This window comes from Anarhichas minor, unplaced genomic scaffold (genome assembly GCF_050575085.1).
Source record: "Anarhichas minor isolate MPS153535 unplaced genomic scaffold, ASM5057508v1 ptg000004l, whole genome shotgun sequence".
Lineage (NCBI taxonomy): Eukaryota > Metazoa > Chordata > Actinopteri > Perciformes > Anarhichadidae > Anarhichas > Anarhichas minor.
The window spans coordinates 14,776,978-14,789,283 of record NW_027466450.1 but is presented as its reverse complement, the minus strand read 5'-3'; the positions used below and the strand labels follow the sequence as shown (position 1 = coordinate 14,789,283).

General features: G+C 42.8%; 1 protein-coding gene across 1 annotated transcript in view; it reads right to left on the bottom strand.

Annotated features, from left to right (window-relative positions):
* satb2 (SATB homeobox 2) overlaps nt 1-11,413 on the bottom strand; it is a 33,761-nt gene extending 22,348 nt beyond the window's left edge. Inside the window, exons 1-2 of the mRNA XM_076104416.1 lie at nt 11,203-11,413; nt 7,414-7,599 (exon numbers count right to left, since the gene is read on the bottom strand). Coding sequence (XP_075960531.1) covers nt 7,414-7,599; nt 11,203-11,374 — 358 coding nt within the window. The 5' untranslated portion in view covers nt 11,375-11,413. The remainder of the gene's footprint in view (nt 1-7,413; nt 7,600-11,202) is intronic.
* Nucleotides 11,414-12,306: the final 893 nt, after the last annotated feature.

The window sequence follows — 12,306 nt, the reverse complement described above, 5'->3', positions numbered from 1 at the left end:
CTTCATCTTCAGCATCTGAAAATAAGCCATAACAATTTTCGCTAATGCCAAGTTGGGTGGAAGCAAACGCGTGAATAAGCAGGCAAACACAAACTCACAGAAGACACATGACAGCACAGAGAGAAGTGGACATGTACATGTATCCGCTCGCATGCAAGCACGCACAACACACACACACACACACACACACGCTCCCAGTGTGATGGTAAATGCATTAATAATTGATCCATCATTTTTTTTTTTTTTTTGTCTGATGTTCAATGGGCTCTGCTTGTTGTCCACATTTAAAAGTAGAAATCATTGTTCCCATTTCCACATTAAAATTCCACCTCCCAGAGACATGCTTTTATGTGGCCGGCTGGTGGCTTGGCTCATGTCTGAGTGAGCCCATCCGCACAAACGCAAAGCCGTACACAAACACACATTGATGTCTCCCGACTCCTCTCATCGACACTCGCGCAGGCCTTGCACGCATGGATGCCTGCATGTGAACACACACACACGCACACATGCCCACACACACATCCTATTGTCCCATGCTGGAGTAAGTCTTAATGGTCGCTGCAGATGCATGCAGGGCTTTATTCCAAACTGGTTCCAGCTTCCACCCCTGACACAAGCCGAGGGAAACCCTATACACCTGACTCAACTCCTTATAAAAATCTGTCATGCTTATATTTTAGGGGCGTGCTCCTCTCCGCTGAAAACGCTTCTAAAAAATGCTCATCTGTAAAATAAAGTGCACAAGGTGGAAAGTGTTAGGCTCATTATGGTGCAACTTGATCCAAAACACTTAAAACATGTCTGCTACTTTCTAATAAGGCATACTGAAGGGGTTGTCTATAATAATGTTTTATAAGTCATTTTAAGGAAGGTAAGTATAAGCCATAAATAAGAACACATTCTGAGTTGCCATGTTTTTATCCTCACATTTGGCTTTTTAGCTCACTCTTTCTTTTAGAGGCCGCAGAGCATCCATTCATTAACTGAACAAGTTCAGACGTGATGGATTATGTTAGTAGGATAACTTTTGATAAATTACTTTGTTTGTACCGTTTATAGCTGTAGCTACTGTGTTTGTTTTAAAATAGGGAACTTGTGTCCCGTTGCTGAGATCTGGGAACACAGAGACATCACTACAACAAAGTCTGACGCAAGGAAACAACAGATTATCAAACAGGTTGTAAAAAAATGAAACAAAAAGCCAACAGACGATCTAAAAACACTTAACGAAAGGGAACACACCCCTTTTGCTGGTATTAATCCTTCATTGCACTACGACTACTACGAGTCGGCATCGATCTCGATCCATGAGGGTGATCTGTGGTGGATGAGGATAATGGAGCGTTTGGGTGATATGAGAATATCGTCTCTCCATTTGCCAACGCACCTTGGACACAATATGGGGCCAATATAATTCAATTAATCATTTTTTATTTAAAAAGAAAAGACTCGGTGAAAGCAGCTCATTGGTATGTTTTCTTTGCTCATCCTGGGCTGGCCCAATCGCCCCTCTTATTCCTCTTTCTCACTGGCCAAAAAATACCGACTAACACCCACAAACATCTGGATTTAGTCTTCAACGGGAACGGTTACAATCTGCATTTAATACCGGGACACATGACTCCGCAGTAGTCACTGGTGTTTGTCGACTCCAGCGACAGCGACAATCGTCAGTGATAAAAAACACAAACAACTCAAATTTTCATCCCTTTTCTGGCCTGATTCTATGCGACACGCCTTGAAGTGAATATATAAGAAATAAAATAAACTAAGATCTGAATAATTATTCCAACGTGAAAAAACATAGAATTAATTTGCTCTCCTCATCAAAGCCAAGAGACTCCAGTCGGACCAGTTATTTTACCTCACTGATCGTCGTAAATAAACACTTCAACAGGAACAAAATTAAGCTCCAATCATAACCGTCGTTGTTATTTCCACTGTTCCATCAATCACCAACTCTGGTTTGAGAGTTTGAAAGAGAGACTGAATAAGTTACACAAAAAAAAGAAGAGGTAAACAAAACAAAAAGCATACTCGCCTACTGGCAATGGGAAAGGGGTCTTCCGCCTATTTTTAGCAGGATTTCTCGTCTTTATACAACCTGCATATACGCGCTAATATTGGTGGAAAGAAGGATAATACTGGGCACCACCCCTCCCCCTCCGTTCCTCATGTCAGATGCTGGGGCAGAGCCAAAAATCTGTGGATGGATCAAGGCCTTAAATTGGATAAACCGAAGTGCAAAGGGGGTTGCGGAGATGTTGTGGGCCAAAAAAAAAAAATGAAAAAAATCTAGAGGTGGATGCCGCCAAATGTGCCAAAATGTTTGCTGCAGGGGCTCAAGTAGATTCAACATCTACATCTACTCAGTTACAGGCATGTACTGCTCAACTTTGGTTTGGGGGAAGTAGGTTTGGCCGCATTTAACGGGACCGCAAGGATGGTGCACTGGTTGGTGGTGTCTGACTTATTGTGGTGCCAAAAATGCCGGGGCCGAGTTGGGAACTTAACCTATACTACGGGATTAAAGTCAGGATATCCCGACCGCTGCAGCGTTGATTTTCACCATTACTACATTCCTGGAGTACCCCTTTAAAAGCCTTCATGGTCATCGGACAGCTTGTGTTTTTAGCCCCGCGTTTCTTCAGCAAACTAAATGAACCTGGTGAAACAACATCCATGTTTTGATAATCATGATCAAGATGAACTAAAAACAGACCTAAAGTGAACAAAAACAGCTTATGCATGAAAAGGATACGCACCAGCCAAACCTGGAAACACAAAACATGTTCTTAATAATAGGCAATTCCTGATTTCTAAATGTATTAAATATTAATAAATACAAAAGGAAAGTATGCCTTGTCTAAATGATACTACCGTTTAAGTCAAATGTAACAGCACGCTGCTAGAATCCAAACTGGAACGTAGAGAGGTCTGAACTCAAATGTCCGGTGAATTGCTGACATGATCTGCAGCCGTGACCCTTTGTGGCCTGTTGGACGTGGCACTGCAACAATGCTCCGTCTCTCTAACTGACCACTGTTAACTGTTCATTGGCTGAAGCCGTAAAGTACAGGTCTGCTCCCATCCGTTCTATAAAAGCCTTCAGACCCTTATAATTGAAATAAACAATATCTCCCAGTTAATTACTGGGCTAAGCTAATTAAAGAAAGGCCGTGGTCCTCGGCGGGGACTTTAAATACACCGCTGGGACTCAAGAATGCAGGACACAATTCAAACAGGGAGAAAATAGATGGAACTCTGTGTAATTTTGGTCGTGGACCGCAGGGGAAAAAATGTATAATTTAGGCCAGAAATTATTCATTTAACATAAACGCTTGTTTTAAAAAACAAAAAGTATTCATTTGAGAGAAGTTGGGGGAGGAAGTGCATGTGTGTTTTGTCTGTGATACTGCGTGAATACACGGTTATCCACACAGTATGTGAACTTTTTTTTTGCATCCTTGCATTGGTTGAATACAGCTTACAAGTGTGTGTGGGTGTGTGTGTGGGTGTGTGTGTGTGTGTTTGTGTGGGTGTGTGTGTGTGTGTTTTGTGCACACTGTGAACAATGCTCGAGTCAATCCTCAGAGTTTTGTTTGTGCCGAGCTGTGATGTCCCGTTTTCGGTCTCGCCTTTGAAGCCCCTGGTGTGGTGCATTGATGTGGACAGGGGACCAATGTGGCTCTCTGTTTTCCATACACCCTGATGAGACAGACAGAGGGAGAGACCTCCCCTGATACTTGGCAAAGACACTGAGGCTAAACGTGCTACTAATGGCATTCATCTGCAAACCGTAACAAATACTCGCTGCACAATTTAGTGGGTAATGTGCGGCCATCACTCCGGGATAATGTGCATCTGTGTGTTGTTTATTTGTCTCGCTTTAACAGGCTGTCAACTGCAGTTCTGATAAATCTGCAACATGACCAGCGGACAAGATTATAGTTTATGGTTACACTGGAAGGACCAGTAATAGTGAGCACATTTGCATAATTTGCATTCAGTGACGAAGCAAAGCTGAACTTTTTAAAGAGTAACTTAACATCCCCTAAATGTGTCAGCTGGCATCCAGTGGTTTCACGTCTCATCTTGCTGCAGTGATGTGCATATGTACTCCAGGGTGTGTCAGTGCACTGTGACATCACAGTTGGGTGTGGTTAGAGGTGCAACAGGTAAACACTGCTTTTCAGCCGTGTTTTCAGTTACTCTTTAATCGGCTAAACTACTGGAGCGATGAAAAGAAAACGACGCTAACAAGCTAAACTATTACAGAGAGAAGGAGAGAAAATGATGGTAATAGTTTAGCGGAATGGAAAAGCACGTTTTCTTTAAACAATCACCAAAACTACACGGTTCATCATAGCCAGAAGCTGTAAAAACTGTCATAAACATAAATTGTTCGTCTTACCGACGGTCAATGAACACATCATGTGTGACAAATGCTTCCATCAAAAAAGAAACCGAAATCAAGCTTAAAATTGTGATATTTCATCAAAAACATTGTATTCTATATATTTAAAATCTCACCCCGAATAAACCGTTCCAAGTAACCAGATACTGTAAAAAGCATTAAATTCTGTGTTTCTCAGTGCAACTAAGAAGCCATGATTGATTTGAATGAGACAAACAGCCACGTGAAACTTCGACTGAGGGCACCTGGAACAATGTTGGATATACAGATTACACTGTTTGACAATTTTTGTAAAAGAAATGATCAAAGAAATTCAACTTGTGTTTTCTTCTCTTTTTTGATTCATGGCATTGTAACTGTGTTACACAGACTCCCTGAAAACGCTTGGGGTTCAGAGAGTTAAGTGTATTTAATGAATCTGAGTAACCTGTGTCAGACTTCAGGTTTAAGTTCAGCATATCTCGAGCCAGACCTCCAGTCTCTAACTAAGGTCGAGAGTACACGGCCCGTTTCAGGTGGGCTGCAGGCCTGATAAGAGCTGTTTGCTTTGAGGCAGTAAAGGGATTACCTGCAGCAGTGCGGTTATGAGAAGGGGGAGAACACACTGACACACACACACACACACACACACACACACACACACACACACACAAACACACACAATCTCCTACACATTAGAAACATGTCTGCACTCTCATGGGTCTCCAGACTTAATTTGAACGAGTTCTGGTGAAGATGACACACACACACACACACACGCACACAAACACTGGAGCGAGATGTCAAACAGATGGGGATCTCCCACCATTTGCAGCTTATTGCAATAGCGCTTGCTGCTCACTGTCACTATGTTGTTACCATTTTTATATATCGATGTGAGGCAACTTCCCCAGATGGCATTTTCTGCATACTTGAGAAAAGACAGCAGTAAATGTCACTGTCCTGTTGCAGATGACTACCATGTGTGCAACAATAAATTACAGAGTCTTTCTTTTACTCCGCTTCATAAACATGCTCAAATACTGTACACACACACACACACACACACACACACACACACACACACACACACACAAAATGTATTTTTGTCTTGCGGAGACATTCCTGTCCAGCTCTTTGTTGTGTCTTTAATGACTTTAACAGGCTGTCTGTGTCTTAGTTGTGTTTTTGAAACATTCTTGCGCTTATTGCCGAGCGTAACGTTACAGCGGCGGCTCTAAATAGACGACCTCACATCCAGTTTTCTTCTCAGGCCGCTGATTAGAGGCAGAGTCTCCTCTCAAGGACCGTTCTCGTCTTGACCCCTAAGCTGCACGGTATTTAATTCTGAGTCAGTGGCACCATGGTTTACACAGGGAGAGACACTTGGAGGTTGGAAAATCGTGGCTATTAATAATGGTCCTGATGCTCTTCAAACTAACAAAAAGAGGCAGCTTGACCTCAGATATTTAGCTGTTTCAATTATAGTATAGTTATTCTGTATTTCTCTGCCAAGCTGAAAAAGTTGTTATGTTAGTCATCCATGTTTTTTCCTCCAGCCTAGCTATCGGGTTCTTCCCCTATTGTCTTTCTTTTTTAATTTCAGCACATGGCCCTTAAATTAAACTTGTTCTGCAGGTCAGAGAGGCTCACATGCAAAACACCAGTGGAGCAAGTCTTGACGCTGGTAAGAAGTTCTCGCAGATACTCGTGTTTGGATTTAGCTTCCTAATAGCATTGAACAGACTACAAACACGTTTAAGGTAAAAGTGAAACACTGGCTTTAGATAACGTGTCCCTGTAAAGACAAGTTGTATAGGAAGACGGCAGGGCTGTATGCAGGTCAGTTAAGGACCAGTTTTAGTACAACATAGCCTGTTGTCAGAATAATGCCTGTTAATACTCAATGTGAATATTTTCTGTCTATTTATGTTTTTTTCCAAGGACCACAATGGATATAAATCCTGTGACTCCCTGATGTTCTTTTTAACTGTGCATGACAAAGCCAACGATCAAACACAAAAACTAATTCTAGAGGTAGTCGTTCCTGCAAGTTAAGAGAGTGCAAGAACAGATTTAGAGGCAACGTCTGATATAATACTGAGAGTTAAATGAGAACATCAACACCACTCTCATGTCTGTAAGGTAAATGTGAAGCTGGAGCCAGCAGCCGGCTAGCTTAGCTTAGCATCATGACTGGAAGCAGGGGGGAAAACAGCTAGCCTTGCTCTCTCCGAAGGTACCAAAATCTGCCTACCAGCTCATCTAAACGCTCACAAATCATCACCTTATATCTCTGTTTATAACGAGCAGTAACTGAAACAAAGGAGATATATATCGCGTTAATTAATGAGCGTTAGATGAACTGCTAAGCAGATTTTGTGACAGAGTCAGGCTAGCCGTTTCCTCCCGTATCCAGTCTTTATGCTAAGCTAAGCTAACCGGCTGCTGGCTATAGCTTTGTATTTAGTGTACAAACATGAGAGTGGTATAAATCTTCTCATCAAACTTCTAAACAAGCAAGCACACAGCACGATTTCCCAAAATGTATTTATTTAACTGTGCCTTTAAGGATGCAGGGACAGATGTTTATGCATAAAGAACTGACGCACAATCCTGAGGTCAATGCACCTTTACAGATTATGAGCCAAGCATGACCTGTAGCTCGCTAGAGTTTAGGGATACGAATCCTATTGAGTTCAAAACTTCAAATCATACTCACAAATTTAGTCCATGATCTCTGTCCCCTTCAGACACTGTGCAATGTTGACTCACAGATACAGTTTGTGCTTTCTTTGCAGTCTTTTATCAGTTGGTGGTGAGAGTGTAGTAGTAGCAGCATTAGCATGGTGTTGTTTTAAAAGATTGTTTGAATCTTAATTATAATTTATGGCACCGAAGGCTTTGGCTTACAAAATGGCTCGAACCTTATTTTGAAAACTTGAATTTGAAGTTTCTTTCAGAATATGTAAAGAACGCACAGGTATGACAGCGCTGGTGTGGTGGTGACTGACCGTGGGCTTGAGCCGCCGAGCTGTGGGAGTAGCCGAGGGCCAGCAGAGCCGTCTCCACCAGCTGAGAGAAGAGAATATCCTTCCTGACCAGCACAAACTCCGCATGCTCCTCCCTTCCCTCACATCCGTCAGTCTGAATCCCTCCATCCAACTGCTCCACCACGCAGAAGACCGGAATCATCAGACCTGCAGAAACAAGAAGATTCTTTATAATGTCTGGCTTTGTCCGGGATCACAACACAGTTCATCCTGCTTAGACAGCAGACATGTGGATCGCATTTATCGCGGGTCCAGCTTGTAATCCCTTCCTCCTTTCGGTTTTACACTGTTGAATAATGCAACACCTGAAGTTCTCAATACGCTGCAACCAACCAGGGCTAAATCGACTGGAACAGTGCTGTTCACTGTCTGCAGGACATTTAGATAGGCCGTCATAATAATGGCTCCCCTAACAGATATGCAAAATTATACAAAAGACCTGCACTCACACCAACTGCTACTTTCATTAGAGTATTAATAACAGGTTCAAATAACGATTCAACAACAATTTAAAGCAACAGCGGTGCTAAATATGAACGTTATTGCAGTTATAGATGTTTGTGCGGAGGTATATGAATTGACATGATACCGTGAGGCTTCCTCAAAGATGCAAATTGAGTCCCGTGAAAACCAAACCAGATTCTCCAGAAGACAGTTTGCATGAAGCTCTCCCACCGTGCACGCACACGCCTTGACACATTTTCACAGTATTTGCATGATTCTTTAAAACCGCAGAAACACAAGTTCAGGTGAAAACTTTTGAATATTTATATTAATTATTCGGCAGAAATGTGACTCTGCATGCAGTCCTCTGACCAAAACGACAAAACGGGTCGTTGTCGTTCAGAACAACTCAGATAAGTGAAGAGCTCGTCTCGTCAAGACGATATTTCTTTCCAGCACCGTTTTTAAAAAAAATCACGTGTTCTGATCTGCCACCACTACGGTTAAAGTTTGATGTGGTTTAGGCAAACAAAACTAATGTAAATAAACCAATGACAGACTCAACAACCTTCTCTGCCCACCAGGTTTTAGGACACGTTGATGGCGTGACGCTTCTTCTAACGGACAACAGTCACTATGTGTGAAGCCGAATCTTCATCTTGAATCAATGTATGGAGAACTACACCAACGGCGGATTTTTATTTGAAACATTTATTCAGCCACGTCTTTCTGTCAGAGAAGGTGACAACTTATGGAAATATGCAAACTTTAAAATGTGTCCCAGCGCATGAGGAGGGAACTTCAGTTTTATTGAGCAAGGACGCAACAAAACCACGAGTCATTCCCTCGTCTCTGCCAGCTTGGACCCAAGTCAATAAATAAACTTCCAGGAGGTAAAGTTACCGTAGAGCCTCTGGTTAGTGTCACAGTAAACACACTACAGGCCGACGCCACACATTACGATTTTAAGATCGGGTTATTTTGACCGGCTCTCAGAGTTTCAGCAGTTTGGTTGAATTTAGCGTATTCTTGGCCTGCTGTTAGCTGCTGGTTGGCTTTATTTTTTCAATAACTGATGACTGAATTTTAGATTATATGGAGCCAGTACTGGAGGTGAAATGCTGCCCCCTATCTCTTTGAAACAGGTGGCCACTGACCACAAACTAACACACACATCCATCTGTTTCTGGCAGTGTTCTAGTAACTCCTCATTTTTCGTGCGTTTTCCTACAAAAGACCGCAACACGTGTCAATGTCCTCTCGTTACATGCAGTCTTTTCAAAATAAACTTCCGTCTTCACAGTCGGTTATGAATGCTTGTAAAACGTCATATCAAGACACCTTGACTTGCATTATTGACTATTTATTTTTTATCATCTACTTCACTAAAAATAGAGACGCTGAACATTTAAAATCGAGACAAGCACGCGCTCTTCCTTCTCGTCAGTATTTGAAGTACATTAAGTAGCCGATTCCCAGCATCCGTGTCCTTTTGGCTCCCTGCACTATTATCAATCCTTCCCCTTCAATATGAACCCTTTTTCCTAAAAGGCTTTTGGTTTCGGGCCACCTGTCAACTAATTAATTAAAAGCTCTCTGAAGAAATGATGGAGTGAGAGCATTAGGCAGCGTCCCAGCACTAATAATACAGGGCACGGCAATGTGTTTAACCGCATGGATACCACACAATACCGAGCACGCACACACACACACACACACACACATGCTCCTTCATGGAGGTGCATGTTGTATCGCCCCCCCCCCCCCCCCCTCTCCCCTCGTTCTTACCCCCGATCCATCCCGTTGTTTTAATCAGTCAATTCCTATATTTCTATTTCCTCCTCATTAATCACTCTGCTCCCAGTCCTCCAGGCTCTCATGGAGTGAATTACACACTGGAGCACTGTGCCAATTCAAGTAAGTGAATTTCCCCCAACAGGGAAATATAACTGTCAACACGGAGCAGCTCCCTCCGACCAGCGCTCCCCTCTCTCTCCCCCTCTCTGGCCCTATCTTGCTCGACCCTCCGTCTCCACCTCAGTCTGTCTTCTCTCATATCCAGTGTCCTGTGATTTGCCCGCTGACTCTGTGTGATCTGGTTTGGATGATGCGATGTTGCCTCAAAACCTCTAATCCCTCTAATATGTATGGGGATGAGTGAACTGGGACATTAAAATAAGATGTGTGTGTGTGTGTGTGCGGAGTGTTAGTGTGTGTTTTGGCAGCTTTTGTTGGTGTGAGTGTCCCAGCGTAGACGTTTGTAAGTGTGGACATATGGTGTGTGTGTGTGTGTGTGTGTGTGTGTGTGTGTGGCCCCCTCCTCATGGCAGCAGTGTGGTTTGGAGGAGACACGTCGAGTTTCCTGTCTTCAAAGACAACCCGTCATTATTACAGGCCAACCATCCGCTCAGCGCAGGAAACCCCTTCCTCCTTCCTCTCCCTCAGTCCCTCCCTCGACTTCTCTCACACAGAAATGTTTTCTTCTTTACGTTTAAACGTTCACTCTCTCACTTCAACACATTGCTTCTTCTTCCTCTTCTTCTTCTTCTCCTCTTGCTGCGGTCAAATCTGAGCTCCACGCTGATTTGTTAACCTCTTTTACTACAGACGGGTCCGTCTTTACAAACTCATAATGTGCAGCCAAGCGCTGTTCAAACACACAGAAATGTCTCTTTCATATTCTAGAATATTTCCGTTTGATGGGATGGTACAGCCTTAAGATCATTGCATCTTTGATTGAATGTTTCAGTCAGTGTAAAATAAAAATAATTGACGTAAATAGCGTGTTGGAACAAGAACAGAATATATTTATGATTCTGTCAAACAGTGTAGAAATGATTTCTATCTAAATTTAAGGAAAATGTCGAGAGACATTTCTGCAAACATACAGCAACACAAACACCCAGATAGAGGGATAAGTGCACACACACACACACACACACACACACACACACAAACAAGAAACAACTTTCACAGTGAATGCAGGAATCGATAAACCAGAGTGAGTTGAATAAATCTTGTTTATATGGAGCAATCTGCTTTATTTGGTGAGCCTGTATTATACAGTTCCCCCCAGGCTTATAGATTAACAGTCCAGAAACACCGAGCCAAACTCCACTCTCGGCTACAGGACGCGGCTCAATGTGAGGAAGGTTACGGTCTCCTCATCGCTCCACTGATCTGACGTTTCTGTCTCTTTACAGGTGGATTGAAGCCCACTAATATGGAGTTAGTGGCTTTGAAATTAATCTCTTCATACAGTGAATAAACACCAACAAAGCCTCTCTTTACAAACATGTTGCTTACCTCCGAGGGGCCTCAGCGGGGCTCCGTTGTGGCGTATGCGTGGCCCAGTGGGGCTCCCGTTGAGCTCCAGCCGGCCTTTCTTCCCCGGAGGCGGGAGGCCGCTGAGGTCCGGGCTGCCCCCCCTCCGCTCGGGACTGTCCTGGGTGATGGGACTCTCCCCTCCTCGCTCCATCCTCCTCCAGATCCCCAGAGGAGCTCCAGCCAGAGAGAACGAGTCTGGAAAACATTTAAGGGAACTTGATTTAGGGTCGGAATTGTTAAAAGTGAAAAGAATTCAACTATTAAAGTTGGTGATATTCTTTTTTAAACTATTATTATTGTCAACAAATCCCATGAAAATACCAAAAACAATGAATAATTAAATATTTCCTCCTGTTTGAGTAATGTTTGCTAAAAAATAATGATGTTTTAGGACAAAACTTACCCTTTTTTTAGCGACACATTTTTTTTAACATTTATGTCATCAGTAACATATGAGCTTGAAGCGAACATGAAAGTTAAATATTCAGAGTTGGACGAAGACATTGATGTTTTGGTCTTTTCATGGAATTTGTTGAAGGTGAGAAAATAAAGGAATAACTTCCTTTAAGTGGCAGGTGTGTAAGATTTAATTAAATAATTGAAACAGACAAATAGCGACAGAGGAAGACGATGGAGAGAGAGAGAGAGAGAGTCGGTTATCAGCGTTTGTTGGGAGTGTAAACTACACAGTGACAGTGTGTGTTTGTGTTTAATATCTACGAGTACATAAACATCTACACATCCAGTGGGCGCGTGAACTTCGGTGTCCCCTGATAAGGGAGCGTCAGCCAAACGTCTGATACGGGGTAATGCCATTAGAAACGCTGCCAGGCCAGACGGGGGACACATGCCAGCGTGTGAAAGAGCAGCCGGCTTTTATTTACATACGAGCCCCTGGACAATATCTGCCAGCATGTGTGACCCTCAGTGGAGAGAGAGAGAGAGAGAGAGAGAGAGAGAGAGATTAGAAAACTGTCCGTGGAAAAAAATGTAATAAAATGGTGAAGAGAGAAAGTATGGAAATCAAGTTAGTGAGCAGATTTGGGAGTGGAAAAAACACAGAGGGTCTCTGTACTGAGTGAC